Source organism: Phaenicophaeus curvirostris, chromosome 26 (genome assembly GCF_032191515.1).
Source record: "Phaenicophaeus curvirostris isolate KB17595 chromosome 26, BPBGC_Pcur_1.0, whole genome shotgun sequence".
NCBI lineage: Eukaryota > Metazoa > Chordata > Aves > Cuculiformes > Cuculidae > Phaenicophaeus > Phaenicophaeus curvirostris.
The window spans coordinates 5,823,707-5,838,920 of NC_091417.1; the positions used below are offsets into that span (position 1 = coordinate 5,823,707).

The 15,214-nt window shown below is 53.0% G+C and overlaps 1 protein-coding gene across 1 annotated transcript in view; it reads right to left on the bottom strand.

Moving 5' to 3' along the window:
• The window catches only part of NSF (N-ethylmaleimide sensitive factor, vesicle fusing ATPase), a 78,230-nt gene extending 65,191 nt beyond the window's left edge, over nt 1–13,039 (bottom strand). Inside the window, exon 1 of the mRNA XM_069877131.1 lies at nt 12,950–13,039. Coding sequence (XP_069733232.1) covers nt 12,950–12,961 — 12 coding nt within the window. The 5' untranslated portion in view covers nt 12,962–13,039. The remainder of the gene's footprint in view (nt 1–12,949) is intronic.
• Nucleotides 13,040–15,214: the final 2,175 nt, after the last annotated feature.

Sequence of the window (15,214 nt, forward strand, 5' to 3'; positions counted from 1 at the left end):
GCAGTGCATTTCAAATCCAGCACCGAGTGCTCCTTCTTCAAGTACCACAATGACAGGTGCACAGCAGAACATCCTTGGATATCCAACACGTGAAATACGACTGACAGGGAGGCAGCTGTGCCAGCCATCCCATAGCCCTGCACACTCTCCGTCTGCGCTATCTGGCAGCAGCAGCTCATTTCTCCACTGGAAACACCCAAAACTCCAGACGGCATCCCGAGCCCCCGCTGTGCTCCCAGCTCCCCGGTGGGTGCCCCCCTCCAGCTCCAACCCCATTCTGCAGAACTCAGACACGTTATCAACACGCACAAGTGGTTTAACATATCACAGCTCACGCACGAGGGCATCGCTCAGAGAACGCAGGTTTTCATGAGTGCACAGGGGACACTGAGGAAACCTGGTCATTCCAATGATGAATAAACTGGAAGGCACCCAGACAAGACAGAGGAACACACTCTCTACTGAATCACAGAGGCTTTCTCTCTCTTCTCACCAGTGCCCACAGCCCCAACTACTCCTCAAAGGCATCCTCGCCTTGCCGAGCACCTGAGCTGCCACAGCGAGGACACAGACACTGGCTGCTAAGGAATTCTTCCTCCCATAAATGCAGCAGGCTGGTGCTGCGACACTACCAGAGCCCAGAGGCTCTCACACAGCAGTGGAACCATCAAGAAACAGTTTAAACTCTTGCACTTTGGGTTCCAGCTTCCAAGGACCAGCACCATGGACTCCTGGAACCCCACACCTTCTTGCCCCTCTGCCACCCCACACTCCTGCTGCCTGCTCACACACCACGTGCCAGGGAACGGAGAAGCAAAATCCTTCGTGTTATTTCTAACAAATCTTCAAGTAAATCTACAGGAGCTAATTTTACGCTACCCAGCAGGTTACTCCTAGCAACTGGGCAAGGTGGCACGAAGCTCAGCTCCAGCAAAGCGCTAGAGCAGATCCCACAGCCGACAGCAAATGCCATCTGCTGCCTCACACTGCCATCAGGCTGAAGGTAACCACAGACGCCTCTGCAGACCGCAGCTACGCCAGTGTCCACAACACAGGCACAGGAGCAAATGCTGCCTTCCCCACCTCCGGTTATTGCTCTGGTTGACACGAGGGGACTCCAAGGACAGCGAGTCCTCAGGAGGCAACTCCACATCTGAGACAGCCCTTCGCTCCAAAGCATCCTCAGCGAGAGGCAGCCATCATCCACCTGCAGTCACACAGCACCTGCTATTACATCCATGTCTACACAGAGCTCTCTTCCAACATTCCATCTGTTTTCAAGAGGAAAATAAGACCACGCGATGCACTGAGACCAAAGTGAAGGACCTCAACTTTAGAGTCACGACAATGCAGGAACATTGCCTCTGCTTTTCTGCTACCAAGCTGATGCCAACAAAGAAAACAGCGCACAGGGAATCCATAACACTGACATATTGAACTTTTACAAAGAAACAACACCTTCACTACACAACCGACCACTACCACCTGCACAGGTGTGAAGGCCCTGGCCCAGGTTGCCCAGAGCAGTGGTGGCTGCCCCATCCCTAGAGGTGTTCAAGGCCAGCTTGGATGAGGCTTGGAACAACCAGATCCAGAGGGAGGTGTCCTCGCCCATGGCAGGGGTTGGAACTGGATGGGCTTTGAAGTCCCTTCCAACCCAAACCATTCCATGATTCTATGATTCATTCTGTGATCTCTAATCCTCCCAAGATTTTTTTCCTAAGCTGCATGGATTCCAGTGTTCCCCCACAAAAACAGGAAACTGCATTGTTCTGGCACTTGGGGAACGCTCAAGGCAGGAAGCAATGCCAAGCTATAAGGGTATTTCCATACATACATAAAAAGCAGCTTTCCTCATTCAGGATTTCCAGACAAGCATCCAAAGCAAATGCAAAGCACTGCTGGTTTAAAACATGACTGGGGTGAAGAGGCACCTCCCATATGAGGACAGGCTGAGAGAGTTGGGCTTGTTCAGGTTGGAGAATAGAAGGTTCCGAAGAGATCTTATAGCAACCTTCCAGTACCTGAAAGTGGCCTACATCAAAGCTGGAGACGGCCTATTCATAAAGGCTTGTCGTGATAGCATGAGGGTGAATGAGTATAAATTGGAGAAGGGCAGATTTACTCTTGATATAAGGAAGAATTTCTTCACAAGGAGAGTGGTGAAGCACTGGAACAGGTTGCCTGGGGAAGTGGTGGCTGCCACATTCCTGGAGGTGTTCAAGGCCAGGTTGGATGGGGCCTTGGGCAGCCTGATCCAGTGGAAGGTGTCCCTGTCAATGGCATGGCGTTGAAACTAAATGATCTTTAAGGTCCCTTCTAATCCCAGCTATTCTATGATTCTATGATGAATAACAACCTTTGGACAGTTACACACAGCACAGCGTATCACATTGTGGCGTGGGCGAGCACAGTACAAAAAGATGGTTAATAACTGTGAATTGTTAAGGCTGCTGACAGAGGAAGCTGAAGCAAACCACATTTCCTATCGCTCGGAGCCCACATGAGAGAAGCTGGGGTGCACAACAGGCGGGCACCGCTACCTGCCAGTGGTTACTGAGCAAAAATATTCCCTGCTGAGGCAAAGATTCTCTCCATTGGAACAGCTTAACTCGTTTAATTTCCTAATCCTACCCAGCAGATTATGGAGCAGCTTCCAAAGCTGAGACAGGTTTTGTTCTGTGCGGTTTCACAGGGTTTGTATAAGCCAAGTACTGTCCGTGACAGGTTTAAATATGTTACTGTAAACCATACAGAGATACCCATGTACACACACACACAGATAATGTCTGTTGTGACAATGCCAGCAGACAAGCGCTAGGAAACGTGGCAACTCCAGGTACTAGGAATTTGCATTTCCTCTGTAGAGCCCGCTGCCAGCTGCCAAGAAACACAGATGTCCACTTCAAAAAGTATCTAAACTCTGCTGTAATGGCGATTAGGCAGCAGAGTAAAATCACAGAATCATTAAGGTTGGAAAAGAGCTCTCAGTTCATCCAGTCCAACCACCAGCCCAACCTCACCGTGCCAACTACACCATGTCTCAGAGTGCCATAGCCACACGCTTTTTTAACCCCTCCAGGGATGAAGACTCCACCACTGCTCTGGGCAGCCTCTGCCAAGGCTTTTTCAGCAAAGAATGTCCAATCTAAACTTCCTCTGGTACAACTTAAGACCATTTCCTCTCATCCCATCACTTGTTACTTGGGAGAAGAGACCAGCACCCACCTCGCCACAATCTCCTTTCAGGGAGCTCTAGAGAGTGGTCAATAAGCAGCTTTAAGCCCAGAGCTTCATCCACCCAGAAGTCAGAGCAGGAGTTATCCTCAGGAAGAACGCTTAGTCCATGTTTAGTCAGGAACAAGTAGCTCTGTGTCCATCTGGCACTGGTGTGACAGCACAGCTGATGCAAAGTTGCTCAGTCAAACCCTCTTTCACCACTAAAAGCCTGCAAATAAAATCAGCTTGAACACTGAAAGGAAGAACGGACATTAAAGGAGCTCTGAAGAGAAACTGCAAACTGAGATGATGTTCTGTAGACCCTACGTCATCCAAAGCTCTGCTCCTTATGGAAAGCAGATACACGGGAACCATTGCCCCACGTAAAGATCCAATATTCCAAGACTGAAAAAAAACATGAAAACTGGAGACCCCAGGAAGCAGCTGCACACAGATGACAAACACCAGCACTGGCACGCAGGAAAAGGAGCTGCAGCAGAGCCAGGTCAGTAACAGCCTGGGAGAATGAGACAAACCAACCCCTTCCAGCACAGGAAATCCCAGAGAGGACTGGGGCTGTTTCCTCTCCACACACACCATGGAGCTGGACAACAGAGAGCAAAACCAACTCCGTACTAAAGTGCAGAATACATGGGTATAAAAGGACAGCTATGCTACCGCAGCTTAGGAGCTGCAGATAAGGGTCTTGACAGCAGAGGAAGCTGGTGCTGTAACAGCCTACAGTGGGGAACTGCCAAAGGCAAAACCAAAACTCCTTTAAGGAAGGCGTTCAGTAGTATTTATGGAAGGAAGGATGACAGTGCCTACAGCAGGAAACGGACTCAGCAGCAGGAGATGTCCTGAACAATACAACTCTAAAATTTAGTAAAAAAAAACAGGACGTTACTCATTTGCAGAAGGATTTTCTGGACATCTCAAAAGAGCTGCAGCTACCAGAAGAGATCAAACACCCCCAAAGAGATTTCTGGAACAGCAGGCTTGGCAAGATAGGCTTCCGCTCCAGACATCCAGCCATGAGGAGCACCCCACTGAGCCCAGCTCGTCTGGCACACCAACCCCCAGCACAGGCAGCGCTGCCTGGCTGCTCAGCACCAGCCTTCCCATCAGCTTCATTGACCTCCAGTTCACTTTGCTGGAAGCTTTGACACTTGCTGGGAAGCAGCTCAAAAATACCAATTTTCTTCTCCTACCAAAAGAGGAACACTTTAGGAAAGATAAAATCTCAGAATTAAGATTCAAATCTTTGGCAAAGCCAGGGAACTTCGTGCAAGTCAATGCCAAGACGGCCTCCAGACCGAGTCCAGGTGAGAATGACTGATGCGATGCAGCCCTCCTCCCCACACACCAAACGTGCCAGCCCACTGCTAGGAATCACCTCGCTCAGGCAACAACGAGACCCCAGGGCCAACTCGGCAACACCACGTGCACACCAGCCACACAGACACCACAACAACATGAGAGAGGGAGGAGTCCACACCTCCACCTCCCGAACCATCCAAGGATGGGAATGGCACAGGAAGGTTCTTCCCTGCATTGTCTCCTGCCTGCATCACTGGCACCTTTCCATTTCTTGCCTAAGAACAACCAGAGGTGTCTGTGTAAGTGGAGGAGGTCAGGCCCCACCATCAGCAACACGGACACCAGTGGGTCCTTCACTGGCAACTCTTCACACACAGCGTACACTGAACATCTCCCCCTGCTTTCATCTCAATGTGTGTTCCCTTCCCCAGTCATTGCTTCCATCTCAGCTCATTAAAGCCACTGCATCAGGACGCAAGTGCCTCTCTCAGCAATCAGACAATGTTGGTTTTTAGGGTGGCGACTGCAGCTTTCCCTCTGCTGGCAGAGCTCGCAGCCAAACGAGTTCTGTTGGCAGCAGGACCTTTGTCACCCCAACACCATTTCACCCAGCACAGCCGAGATGCACACAGCTCTGAGAACCTGGCTGTCCTCTCCACTGGTTACCAGAAACGCAACTGAGAGTGCCAAGACTGAAGGTTCATCTGATCTACAAGAGCAGGAGAAACAGGGGCACTGAAGGAGAATTTCCACAAGGTACTGGTATCGCACTGCACTCCCAGCCCAACCGAATGGGCTGCTCTGCCCAGAGACATCATCCCCCACACCAGCTCTTTACAACATGATCACAAAACAGATTTCAGAAAATCACTTCCTCCTATAACCAGGACGCTGCTCCCTGACATGTCCACATAATCATCAACTCCACCTTCCAGCTAAGCACTAACAACCCAGAATATCACAGAATCATAGAATCACAAGGTTAGAAAAGACCCATCGGAACATCGAGTCCAACCATTCCCATCAATCACTAAACCATGTCCCTCAGCACCTCGTCCACCCATCCCTTAAACCTCCCAGGGAAGGTGACTCAACCCCCTCCCTGGGCAGCCTCTGCCAGTGCCCAGTGACCCTTTCTGTGAAAAATTCTTTCCTAATGTCCAGCCTGAACCTCCCCTGGTGCAGCTTGAGGCCATTCCCTTTCGTCCTGTCCCCTGTCACTTGGGACAAGAGCCCAGCTCCCTCCTCTCCACAATCTCCTTTCAGGTAGTTGTAGAGAGCAATGAGGTCTCCCCTCAGCCTCCTCTTCTCCAGGCTGAACAACTCCAGCTCTCTCAGCCATTCCTCATAAGGCCTGTAATGTGCATCTGTAATTAACGCCTCCATTTCTGGAGTGGAAGCTGCCTCGCATTTCTTCTGTAAGCTAAGATGATCAACAGTTTAATTACAGGGAGCTGCTGCTCGTTGAGTTTCACCTAAAGCTCTTTAGATGAAAATGCCAAAAAGGGATGAAACATCCCACAGCCACGTCCAGAATGTTGGCCTAAGATGCAAGCCATGGGGTTCTGACATGTTAGAAATCTAGATGTGGATTTCTACTCATTTATTCAGAGAAGTTACCCAGTTACAATAAGGCCAGGTTAAAACATCCCCTGAAACTTGGAACGTGCCTTGCAGGAGCCCAAGATGCTGCTGTCCGGGCATAGCTGCAGCCCACCCTAACGCTGACGGCTGCGCTGGCTCTGAGCTGCCCCCGGACACTGACTCATGTTCCAAACGCTACTGGTTATAAGCAGCGTGTGTTTAAGATGCAATGCCTGGCGAGTCTTTCTCTATTCTCTACGGCAAAAGAACACAACTCGACACAACTCCAGGGCATAAACTGCTCCAGATCTTTCGACGGAAGTCACCGCTCTGCTGCATCCCAGGAGACCAGAGAAACGGGTTACAGCTTTTCATGCTGCAAACATTTGACCTTCCCAAACTGAGTATTGGACAGAAACCCAGGAGAGCGCGTTCCAGTGCAGTAGCAGGGCAGAGGAGTACCGGCAGGGAGGAATATTCAGCCTTGATGTCACAAGCAGGAGCACTATCAGCTGGCTCAAATGCAGAGTGAAGGACACTGCTAAAAGCTTTCCTGTTTACTGTAGAAACTGTTTCTTGCCAGAATTTTTCTGTTCAAGGATCTTCTCCAACACAAGTCCACATTTCCTGAAGGTCAAAAAGGCTCCTAGAAATCATCAATTCAGTCACAGAACTCCAGTCTCAGCCAGAGAACCTCCCTGATCTCGGACAGCATCCAGACAGGAATACAAATGACTGCATCACATAGAGACCACACCTCATCCCTCCAAAACTCACTGCAGTCACCAAGCTCCTTGCTCTCCGTCTGACTGCTCAGGGGGCAGCCAGCAGCCTCTGCACCAGGGCTTCCCAAAGCTGTCCCTTCTTGGACAGCATCCAACAACTCAAAATCAGATCAAATCACACATAAAGGATCTGGGTTTTACTTCAGATTTTTGCGTACATTTTTATGTAAAGGCAGACATCAATGATGATTCAATTCCACAGAAAAGCACGTCCTGTCTCCAAATCCATAGCCAGGGCATCCCCTAAACCTCTTCTCCTGAATGGCCTTTGTGCTTCAGGGTACAGGACACAGAACAGAGACAGAATGAGAAAATACCTGGCTGTGCTATGGGAAAAAAGAAAGTAACGCTTTAGAAATTCACACTTGAACTGATCCTCAAAAGGATTCTTTGATTTTTATAGGTTTTTCCTACTAAGAACAAGTCTTAAAATTCAGCCCTTCTGGCCTCTCCGCAGTAAGAGAAGAGCTGAGAGGTACCAGCACCCCAAACCAGAGCCGGAGAGGCAGCCCTGACACCTCCCTGTCGCGCTCTCTGTAGGTGTGAGCTCTGGACACGCCACTGCTGCAAAACCAAGCCCAGCATTAAACCAACCAAAGATGACAAGGCTCGACATCCCACGCCCACAAACACTAACGTGGTTGCACGGCTGTCAGAGTTCTATTCTAAATAACTCAGCACGGGCTGTTGTGCTGCAGAGGCCCCGTGAGGCGGACACCAGCCTATTTGCGATGGTTTCACAGGACTGGTACACGGCTGCAGAAGGGATCTCAGAAACAGATTGAGATTCAGATTTAGTTTTCTCCCACTTCGCTGAAACATTGCTGAAAACCTGTTTCTCTACACAACACATTAGGAAACACTAAAAAAAAGGTGAGTGCTGCTAGAAAGATCAGTACCACACTGTGAGAAAGAACTCGGTTGCTTCACCAGTGTTTCTTTAGTCACCTGACAACGCCTGCAGCTAGGAAGGAAGATTCCACACACTAGCAGAAACCAGACCTCATAGCTGTAACCCACAGCACAAAATCCATTATCAATTTTATCAATTATTATCAATTTCTACCAAACCATCCAACCTTAAACTGCCTGGGACTCACTGCAAGGAATGCAAGAGAGCACGTGTTAGTCCAGTGATGTCTTCAGCACTGCAGGACACCAGGGACACAGCCTGTCCCTCTCACCACCCTCCCACTACCACTGTGCTCTCTCAGTGGGGCAGTTGATTTCCACAGACGTGGGCAGCACAGCTGCTCACCACGGTCTCCTCCAAAGCTACCAGTGAAACCCACATTTGCTGGTACCCATGCAAAACCAAAATGATTCCCATCCCAATCTGGACATGAAACTCTTCAAAGAGTGAACTGAATATAAGTACCAGCTACTACAAAACTTCAATATTCCCTAAAGAAGAATAAAAAAAAACAGTCTCTCTGACAGGGGATCACCCATCACCCACTTCCACACCACCAAGTCAACAACCAGCACACACAATTCCCTCTCTGCACAAAGCCAGACCTCCCGCCAGCTTGCACGCATGACACTGCAGTCACACAGACCCACTCCCCTTCCTACACCACTTCTCCACGGAGCTCTCCAAGCTGGTACAGATACAGGCTGAAGCACAGCTCCTTCTGGATCAACAGCTTGGCCCTAGCTGGAACGAGGCAGAGAAATCATTCAGCCTTTCTACGCTCCTTTGGGAGCTATTTCCTGATGAAGTTCAAACCAATCAGCTGCAGACCGCTCCAGCGAACTTTCAGAGGTGCAATCCTGGTACAAGGGGTCTGTAACCAACCACAGACGCCGCGAGGCAGTTCTGCACCATTCCCTCTTCGGCAGCAGATGCCGGCTTGTGTCTCATCAAAACTCAGTGCTCCCTTTGTGCACCCAGCAGTCACCACACAGCATAAATCATAACCAAAATGACCATTCTTTCTAATCATCATAAACTACTTTTCCTGTAAACTTCAACCACTGTTAATCATTGTCTCTTCCTTGCGAGGAAAGCCTTTCCTTGAAGAAATCCAGCGCAATTACGGGATGGAATAATGTACCTAGAAAATTAAAGAGATCTGGCTTTTCATTTGTGTAAACAATACCAGAAGAATAAAGATTTTGCCCCTCTCCTGCATCAGGACAGCCATTCATTTCTCTCTGAAAGCATGCACACACAAATGCAATCACATTAGCCCAATGAAAGAGGCAGAGCTTCAAATCGCGCTGCAGGACACTTTTCGAGCCCTAGGTCATCACTGAAGCTTTCTCCACCCATTCTCCAGGTTTAAGCACCTTTTAAAAGTGCTGTCAACACAACAGCATCAGTGTTCCAGTACCAGCCTCACCTGCTGAGCCTGGAGATATCACACACCTCCAGCCTCCTACCTCTGTGCTTACACAGGAAGGATCACGATTGCTCCAGTGTCGCGTCCGAAACATATGCTGTTGCTTGCTCACCCTGACCTCCACATCCTCTTTGGAGCTGCTGCTATCCCACGTGCAAGCTGGAGGGAGCCGGCAGCTTGTTTGCTAATTTACATTAACAACGTTCCACACACCGTAAGATCCGATCAAGCTCGGAAAATTACATTAAAAACTTTGCTTAAGAGCTCTCTTCACAGCATTAACTAATCTGATAATTCTGTAGCAATTATATGTGTAGATAAATCACGAAACCAGCTTCCTGGTAACCTAAGGAAAGCATCATCCACTCGAATTGCCAGATTACACAGCAATTCAGCTCCAATCTGTTTCTTAAATGCATATAAATCCTCCCCTTCCTCCACCAGCGTCCAAGCTGGCCAAAGAAAGGCCTAATTTTTCAGGTGTTGGGTACCACAAAAGCTCCCAGCAGGAGGAAAAACATGGGACTGATCCCTATCCTTCCACCCCGTCACTACCTGCAGCACACAAAGCACTCACTAATCCTTCCTGGCACATGTGGGGAACCAAACAGTCGCTCATCAAACCAGAGTTTCCTCTGTCGACTCAGCATGCTGAAATGGCTCAGGGGAGCCAGGGAGAGGGGCAGGACAAGATCCCACAACCGGAGTGGGTTTCGCTACTAGAAGTCTCAGGAGAACGTTCATTATGGCTGAAATGCTCCTGCCACTGACAAAGCTTCTGGCAACAGAAACTGGAAAAAGGAGAGTCAAACCCACAGCTTTTTGGGGGCAAGCCAGAAGGGGGCAAGCCAGAAGGTGAGACCACGTCTCCAGAGCAGCAGCAGAGAAGCTCTTAACAAGAGACTGCAAAGCAGGTGGGTTTGTGCCCCATTAGCCAGCAGCCGTTCAGGTGGCACTCAAGCAGAGCTCTCGCCTGTGACGCACAGCTCAACCCCGGGCCAAGCTGCTCGCAGCTCCTGGAACCATCGTTGCTCTGCACCACACACCACGCCACTGCACCCTCCCTCAGGCCACCACACAAAACCTGCCAGAAAACCCATCCCCACAGCCTCCACCACCGAACGGTTTGGCTAGAGCAGAAGGTTTCAGCCTGAAGGAGGCATTAAGGGAAAACGTGACTTTCACCAGCTGATCCCCAGCAATGCAGGATGGAGATGACAGCAAAGAGCAACCTTAGCAGCATCCTGCAATGCTTGGAGACAGCCGCCTGAAACAGAGGGAACAGACAAGGCACTACGATAGGTGATTTGACACACAGGACTGTTCCTACACATTTTTAGGTGGTTTTGGCCACTTGCTGATGTCATCCAAGCAATCACCAACATGGGATTTTGTATTTTTTAAATAAATATTAAATAAAAGCCCTGCACAGCCTTGAAAGCCTGTTTAATTCAACACAATCCGGACCCACAACACAATGTGGCACTTTGCTGGTGCCCACAGGACAGAGGAGTCTCCAGGGCCTCCAAGAACTCTGTTCCACATCCCATCGCACCGAGGAGTCACCAGGGCCTCAAAGCACTCGGGGGGGACTCCAAAATCCTGCCACCTTCCATGGGAAGTCACAAAGGGCCTCAGGGAATCCCACAATCCTGCCCCACAACCCAGAGCACCAAGGGCTCACCCCATCCTGAGAGAATCTTTGGAGGACCCTGCCGCACAGGCCACAGGGAGAAGGACATCCCAGCCTCACAGCACCCCTAGGGCTCCCCAAAGTCCTGTCCTGCTCCCCCAGGGCTGCTGCAGGCTCCCAGCACCCTCAGGGCACCCTGAATCCTGCCAGCAGCACTGAGGGGTCACCAGGGCTTCATAGCATCCTCAGGGGTCCCCACAATCCTGCCCCACAGGGAGAGGGGACACCCAGCCAGGGGGTTCCTGAAGAAGCACTAGAAGCTCAATCCTCAACACCAAGGGGTCACCACAGCCTCCCAGCACCCCCAGGGCACCTTAAAATCCTGCCTCACATCCACAGAGAGAGGGGTCACCCTGCCCTCACAGCGCTCCTGAAGGAATCCCATGGTCCTGTCCCACACCCCACATAACCAAGGGGTCACCCCAGCCTCACGGGGCCCTCAGGAGACCCCAAACCACGGGAGGGGTTGTCACCACAGCCCCACAGCACCTTCAGGGACCCCCAAACCACTGGGGGCATCACCACGGCTTCACAGCACCTTCAGGAGACCCCAAATCACTGGGTGGGTCACCACAGCTCCCTCAGGGACCCCCAAAGCCTCACAGCATCCTCAGGAGACCCCATACAACTGCAGGGGTCACCACAGCCTCACAGGAATCCAGGGACCCCCTAAAGCACCTTGGGAGTCACCAGAGCTTCACAGCACCCCTAGGGGCACCCAAACCACTGGGGAAATCAGCACTGCCCCACAGCACCCACAGGGACCCCAAATCACTGGGGGACGGAGGTCACCACAGTCCCAGAGCACCCCCAGGGACCCTCACTGCCCCACAGCTCCCCTGGGGGATCCCAAATCACTGGGTCGGGGGCTAGGGGGGCACAATGGCTTCACAGCACCCCCAGGGGCCCCCAAACCAGTGAGGGGGTCACCATAGCCACACAGCACTATCAGAGTCTCCCAAACTACTGGGAGGGTCACCAGATCCTCATAGGACCCCTAGGGGACCCTCCCAAACTACTGGAGGGGGTCACAACAGCCATCCCAGGAGACCCCAAATCACTGCGGGGGGGGGAATCACAAACCAAGAGCACCCCCAGAGACACCCACAGCTCCCTTGGAGGACCTCAAATCACTGGGGATGGGGGCACCACAGCCCCACAGGACCCTTGGGGGACCCCACACCACTCCGATGGGGGTGGGGAGGCAGTCACCACAGACCCTCCACGAGTCCCCAAATCACTAGGGGTTCACCACAGCCCCAGAGCAACCCTAGGGACCCCCAACGCACCCCTAGGGGCACTTAAACCACTGAGGGGGTACCCCTAACCACTTGGGGGGGACCACAGCCCCACAGAACCCCTAGGGTCCTCACATCACTGGGGGGGGGGTGTAGGGGGGCCTCCACAGTCCCACAGGAGTTCTCAAACCACTGGGGGTTCACAACAGCCCCCGAGCTCCCCCAGGGACCCCCAATGCACCCCGGGGGGGCACCACAAACCCAGAGCACCCCCAGGGACTCACACAGCTTCACAGCAGCCGTGGAGGCGCACCACAGCCCCAAAGCACCCCCAGGGAGCCCCACAGCCTCACAAGCAACCCTGGGGGAACACCACAGCCCCAGAGCACCCCCAGGGACCCCCACAGCCTCACAAGCAACCCTGAGAGGGCACCACAGCCCCAGAGCACCCCAGGGACCCTCAGAGCACCCTCAGGGGCCCCCAATGCACCCCTGGGTGGGCATCACAGCCCCAGAGCACCCCCAGGGACCCTCACAGCACACCTGAGGGGGCATAACAGTCCCAGAGCACCCCCAGGGACCCCCCAACGCACCCCTGAGGGGCCACAAACCACTGGGTCGGGGGGCACCACGGCTTCACAGCACCCTCAGGGACTCCAGATCCCCTCCACAGCTGCACTGCCCAACCGCCCTCAGTGCCGGGAGGCCCTGGGTGCCGCGGGGGCCGGTCAGGCTCGCCCCCCCCGGCTCTCACCCCGCACTTACCCGCCCCGCCATGTTGCCGCGCGCCCGCAGAGCCCGCAGCGCCCGCCCCGCCCCGCGGCCGCCAGAGGGCGGGACCCGAGCGCGGAGGCGGCCGCTGATTGGCTGATCCGCCCGCAGGCGCTGACAGGCGGAACCGATGCCGCCCGCCCATTGGCCGAACGGCGGGGGGCGGGACTTGAAGCTGCCCGTCAGCTGAGAGCCCTGCGGTGATTGGTCGAAGGAGTAGGGGCGGGTCCTCATGCTGCCCGTCAGCTGAGAGCCCTGCGGTGATTGGTTGAGGGGGCGGGACCGGAAGCGCGGGTGCCGTGAGGCTGCTGAGCGCCGCGCTAGGAGCCGGGCGGGGGCGGGACACGGGGTTGAGGGGGCGGCCTTTCAGGGTCTGCTGCGCTCTGTCAGGCTCTATCGATATCTGCTGGGCTTTTTCAGGGTCTGTCGGCGTCTGCCGGGCTCTGTCGGACTCTGTCAGGGTCTGTCCGGCTCTGCTGGGCCGTCAGGCTCTTTCAGGGTCTGTCAGACTGTGTCGGGCTCTGTCACGCTCTCTTGGGGTCTGTCCAGCTCTCTCAGACTCTGCCAGGCTCTGCCAGGCTCTCTGAGGGTCTGTTGGGCTCAGTCGGGGTCTGGGCTCCCCGTGTGTCCCAGGCCCCGTGGAGGGACCCCAGCACTCTGTTTCAGGGGGGCTGGCAGCACCCTAAGCAATAACACAGTTTAACCTTGCCAAGCAGACAGGGGGCCAACACGGCAGCTGCTGAGGGGGCACAGGGGCTGCCTCCGCCCCATGGGTTCCCTCTTTCTGCAGTGCCTGTCCCTTCTGCCCTGCACCAACAGTATGAGTTTATGCTTTGTGCTAGACATTACAGGTGTGCGCGAGCCCCAGAGTTGAATGATGGACCTCAGAGTCTCCACTCCAGCCTCAGCGCTTGTCAGAGCCTGGAGTTACCCCAGTCGGGCTCTAACACCCATGGCTGCGCCTTCGCTTACAGTGCAGGGGCTGCAGCTCTTGCTTCTCCATGGAGCTGGTCCTGTTCAAGCACCTAATGAGTTTTTGCAGCCAGAGTTCTGGATATGGATCTGCACAGTGGATGTGCTTGAAGTGGGGCTTCACTCATAAGGGCAAGAGATTGAGTTGGATAAACTGTCCCATGATAAGGCATGAATGGCTGGATCACAGGGCTGTGTCCCTGTGAAACATGAGGTGGTCTTACAAAATGATGGGATGGTTTGGCCTGGAAGGGACCTGGAAAGGTCACCCATTTCCAACTCCCTGCCAGAGGGAGGGACACATCCCACTGGATCCGGTTGCTCCAAGCTCCATCCAGCCTGTCCTTGAACACCTCCAGGGAGGTGGGACATGATGACTTCCCTGGGCAACCTGGGTCAGGGTCTCCCCACCCTCATTGTGAGGAATTACTTCCTAATGTCTAATCTAAAAAATTCAAACCCTAAACTATCAGGCTGAGCATTCTGGTTGGCCTGATGTACTGAGCTGCAGGGAAGATTGAGGCAGGTGTGGGTACTGAGTTAAAGGTACTTTAGGGGCCTGAATCTTTTTCTATTGATTCCTTGTAAGCTTGTGGTTTCACCACCACTTGCTGGTGATTCTGTAGGATGACAAACATTGGTGATGCTGTTAGCTTCCACCTAATCACAGAATCATGGAATGGTTTGGGTTGGAAGGGACCTCATAGCCTGTCCAGCCCCACCTTCTGCCATGGGCAGGGAGACCTCCCACTGGATCAGAATTCCCAAGCCCTAGACACATCACACAGCTTTTGAGAGATTGCAGTAGAACCCAGGTTCCCCATCCGCTCCTGTTGCCATCAGTAGTTTGGTTAAGCCTGACTTTTTTGAGGTGATGTCTCTCTGCTGGTAACCACCTTCAATTGTGCTCTGCCCCTTTGGGATTGGCTGCTTTCAGTGCTCAGTGTGTTTGAATCACAGAATGGTTTGAGTTGGAAGGGACCTCAGAGCCCACCCAGTTCCACCCCTGCCATGGGCAGGGACACCTCCCACTGGATCCAGTTGCTCCAAGCCCCATCCAGCCTGGCCTTAAACCCTTCCAGGGATGGGGCACTTGGGCCAGGGCATATTCACCTCCGTGGGGATGGAAACCAGCCGGCCCAACAGCTCAAGCCAGCATTCCTCGTCACAGTGTAATTACAGAACCATGGAATGATTTGGGTTGGAAGAGACCTCAAAGCTCATCCAGCTCCAGCCCCTGCCATGGGCAGGGACACCTCCCACTGGATCAGGGGCTCCAAGCCCCAT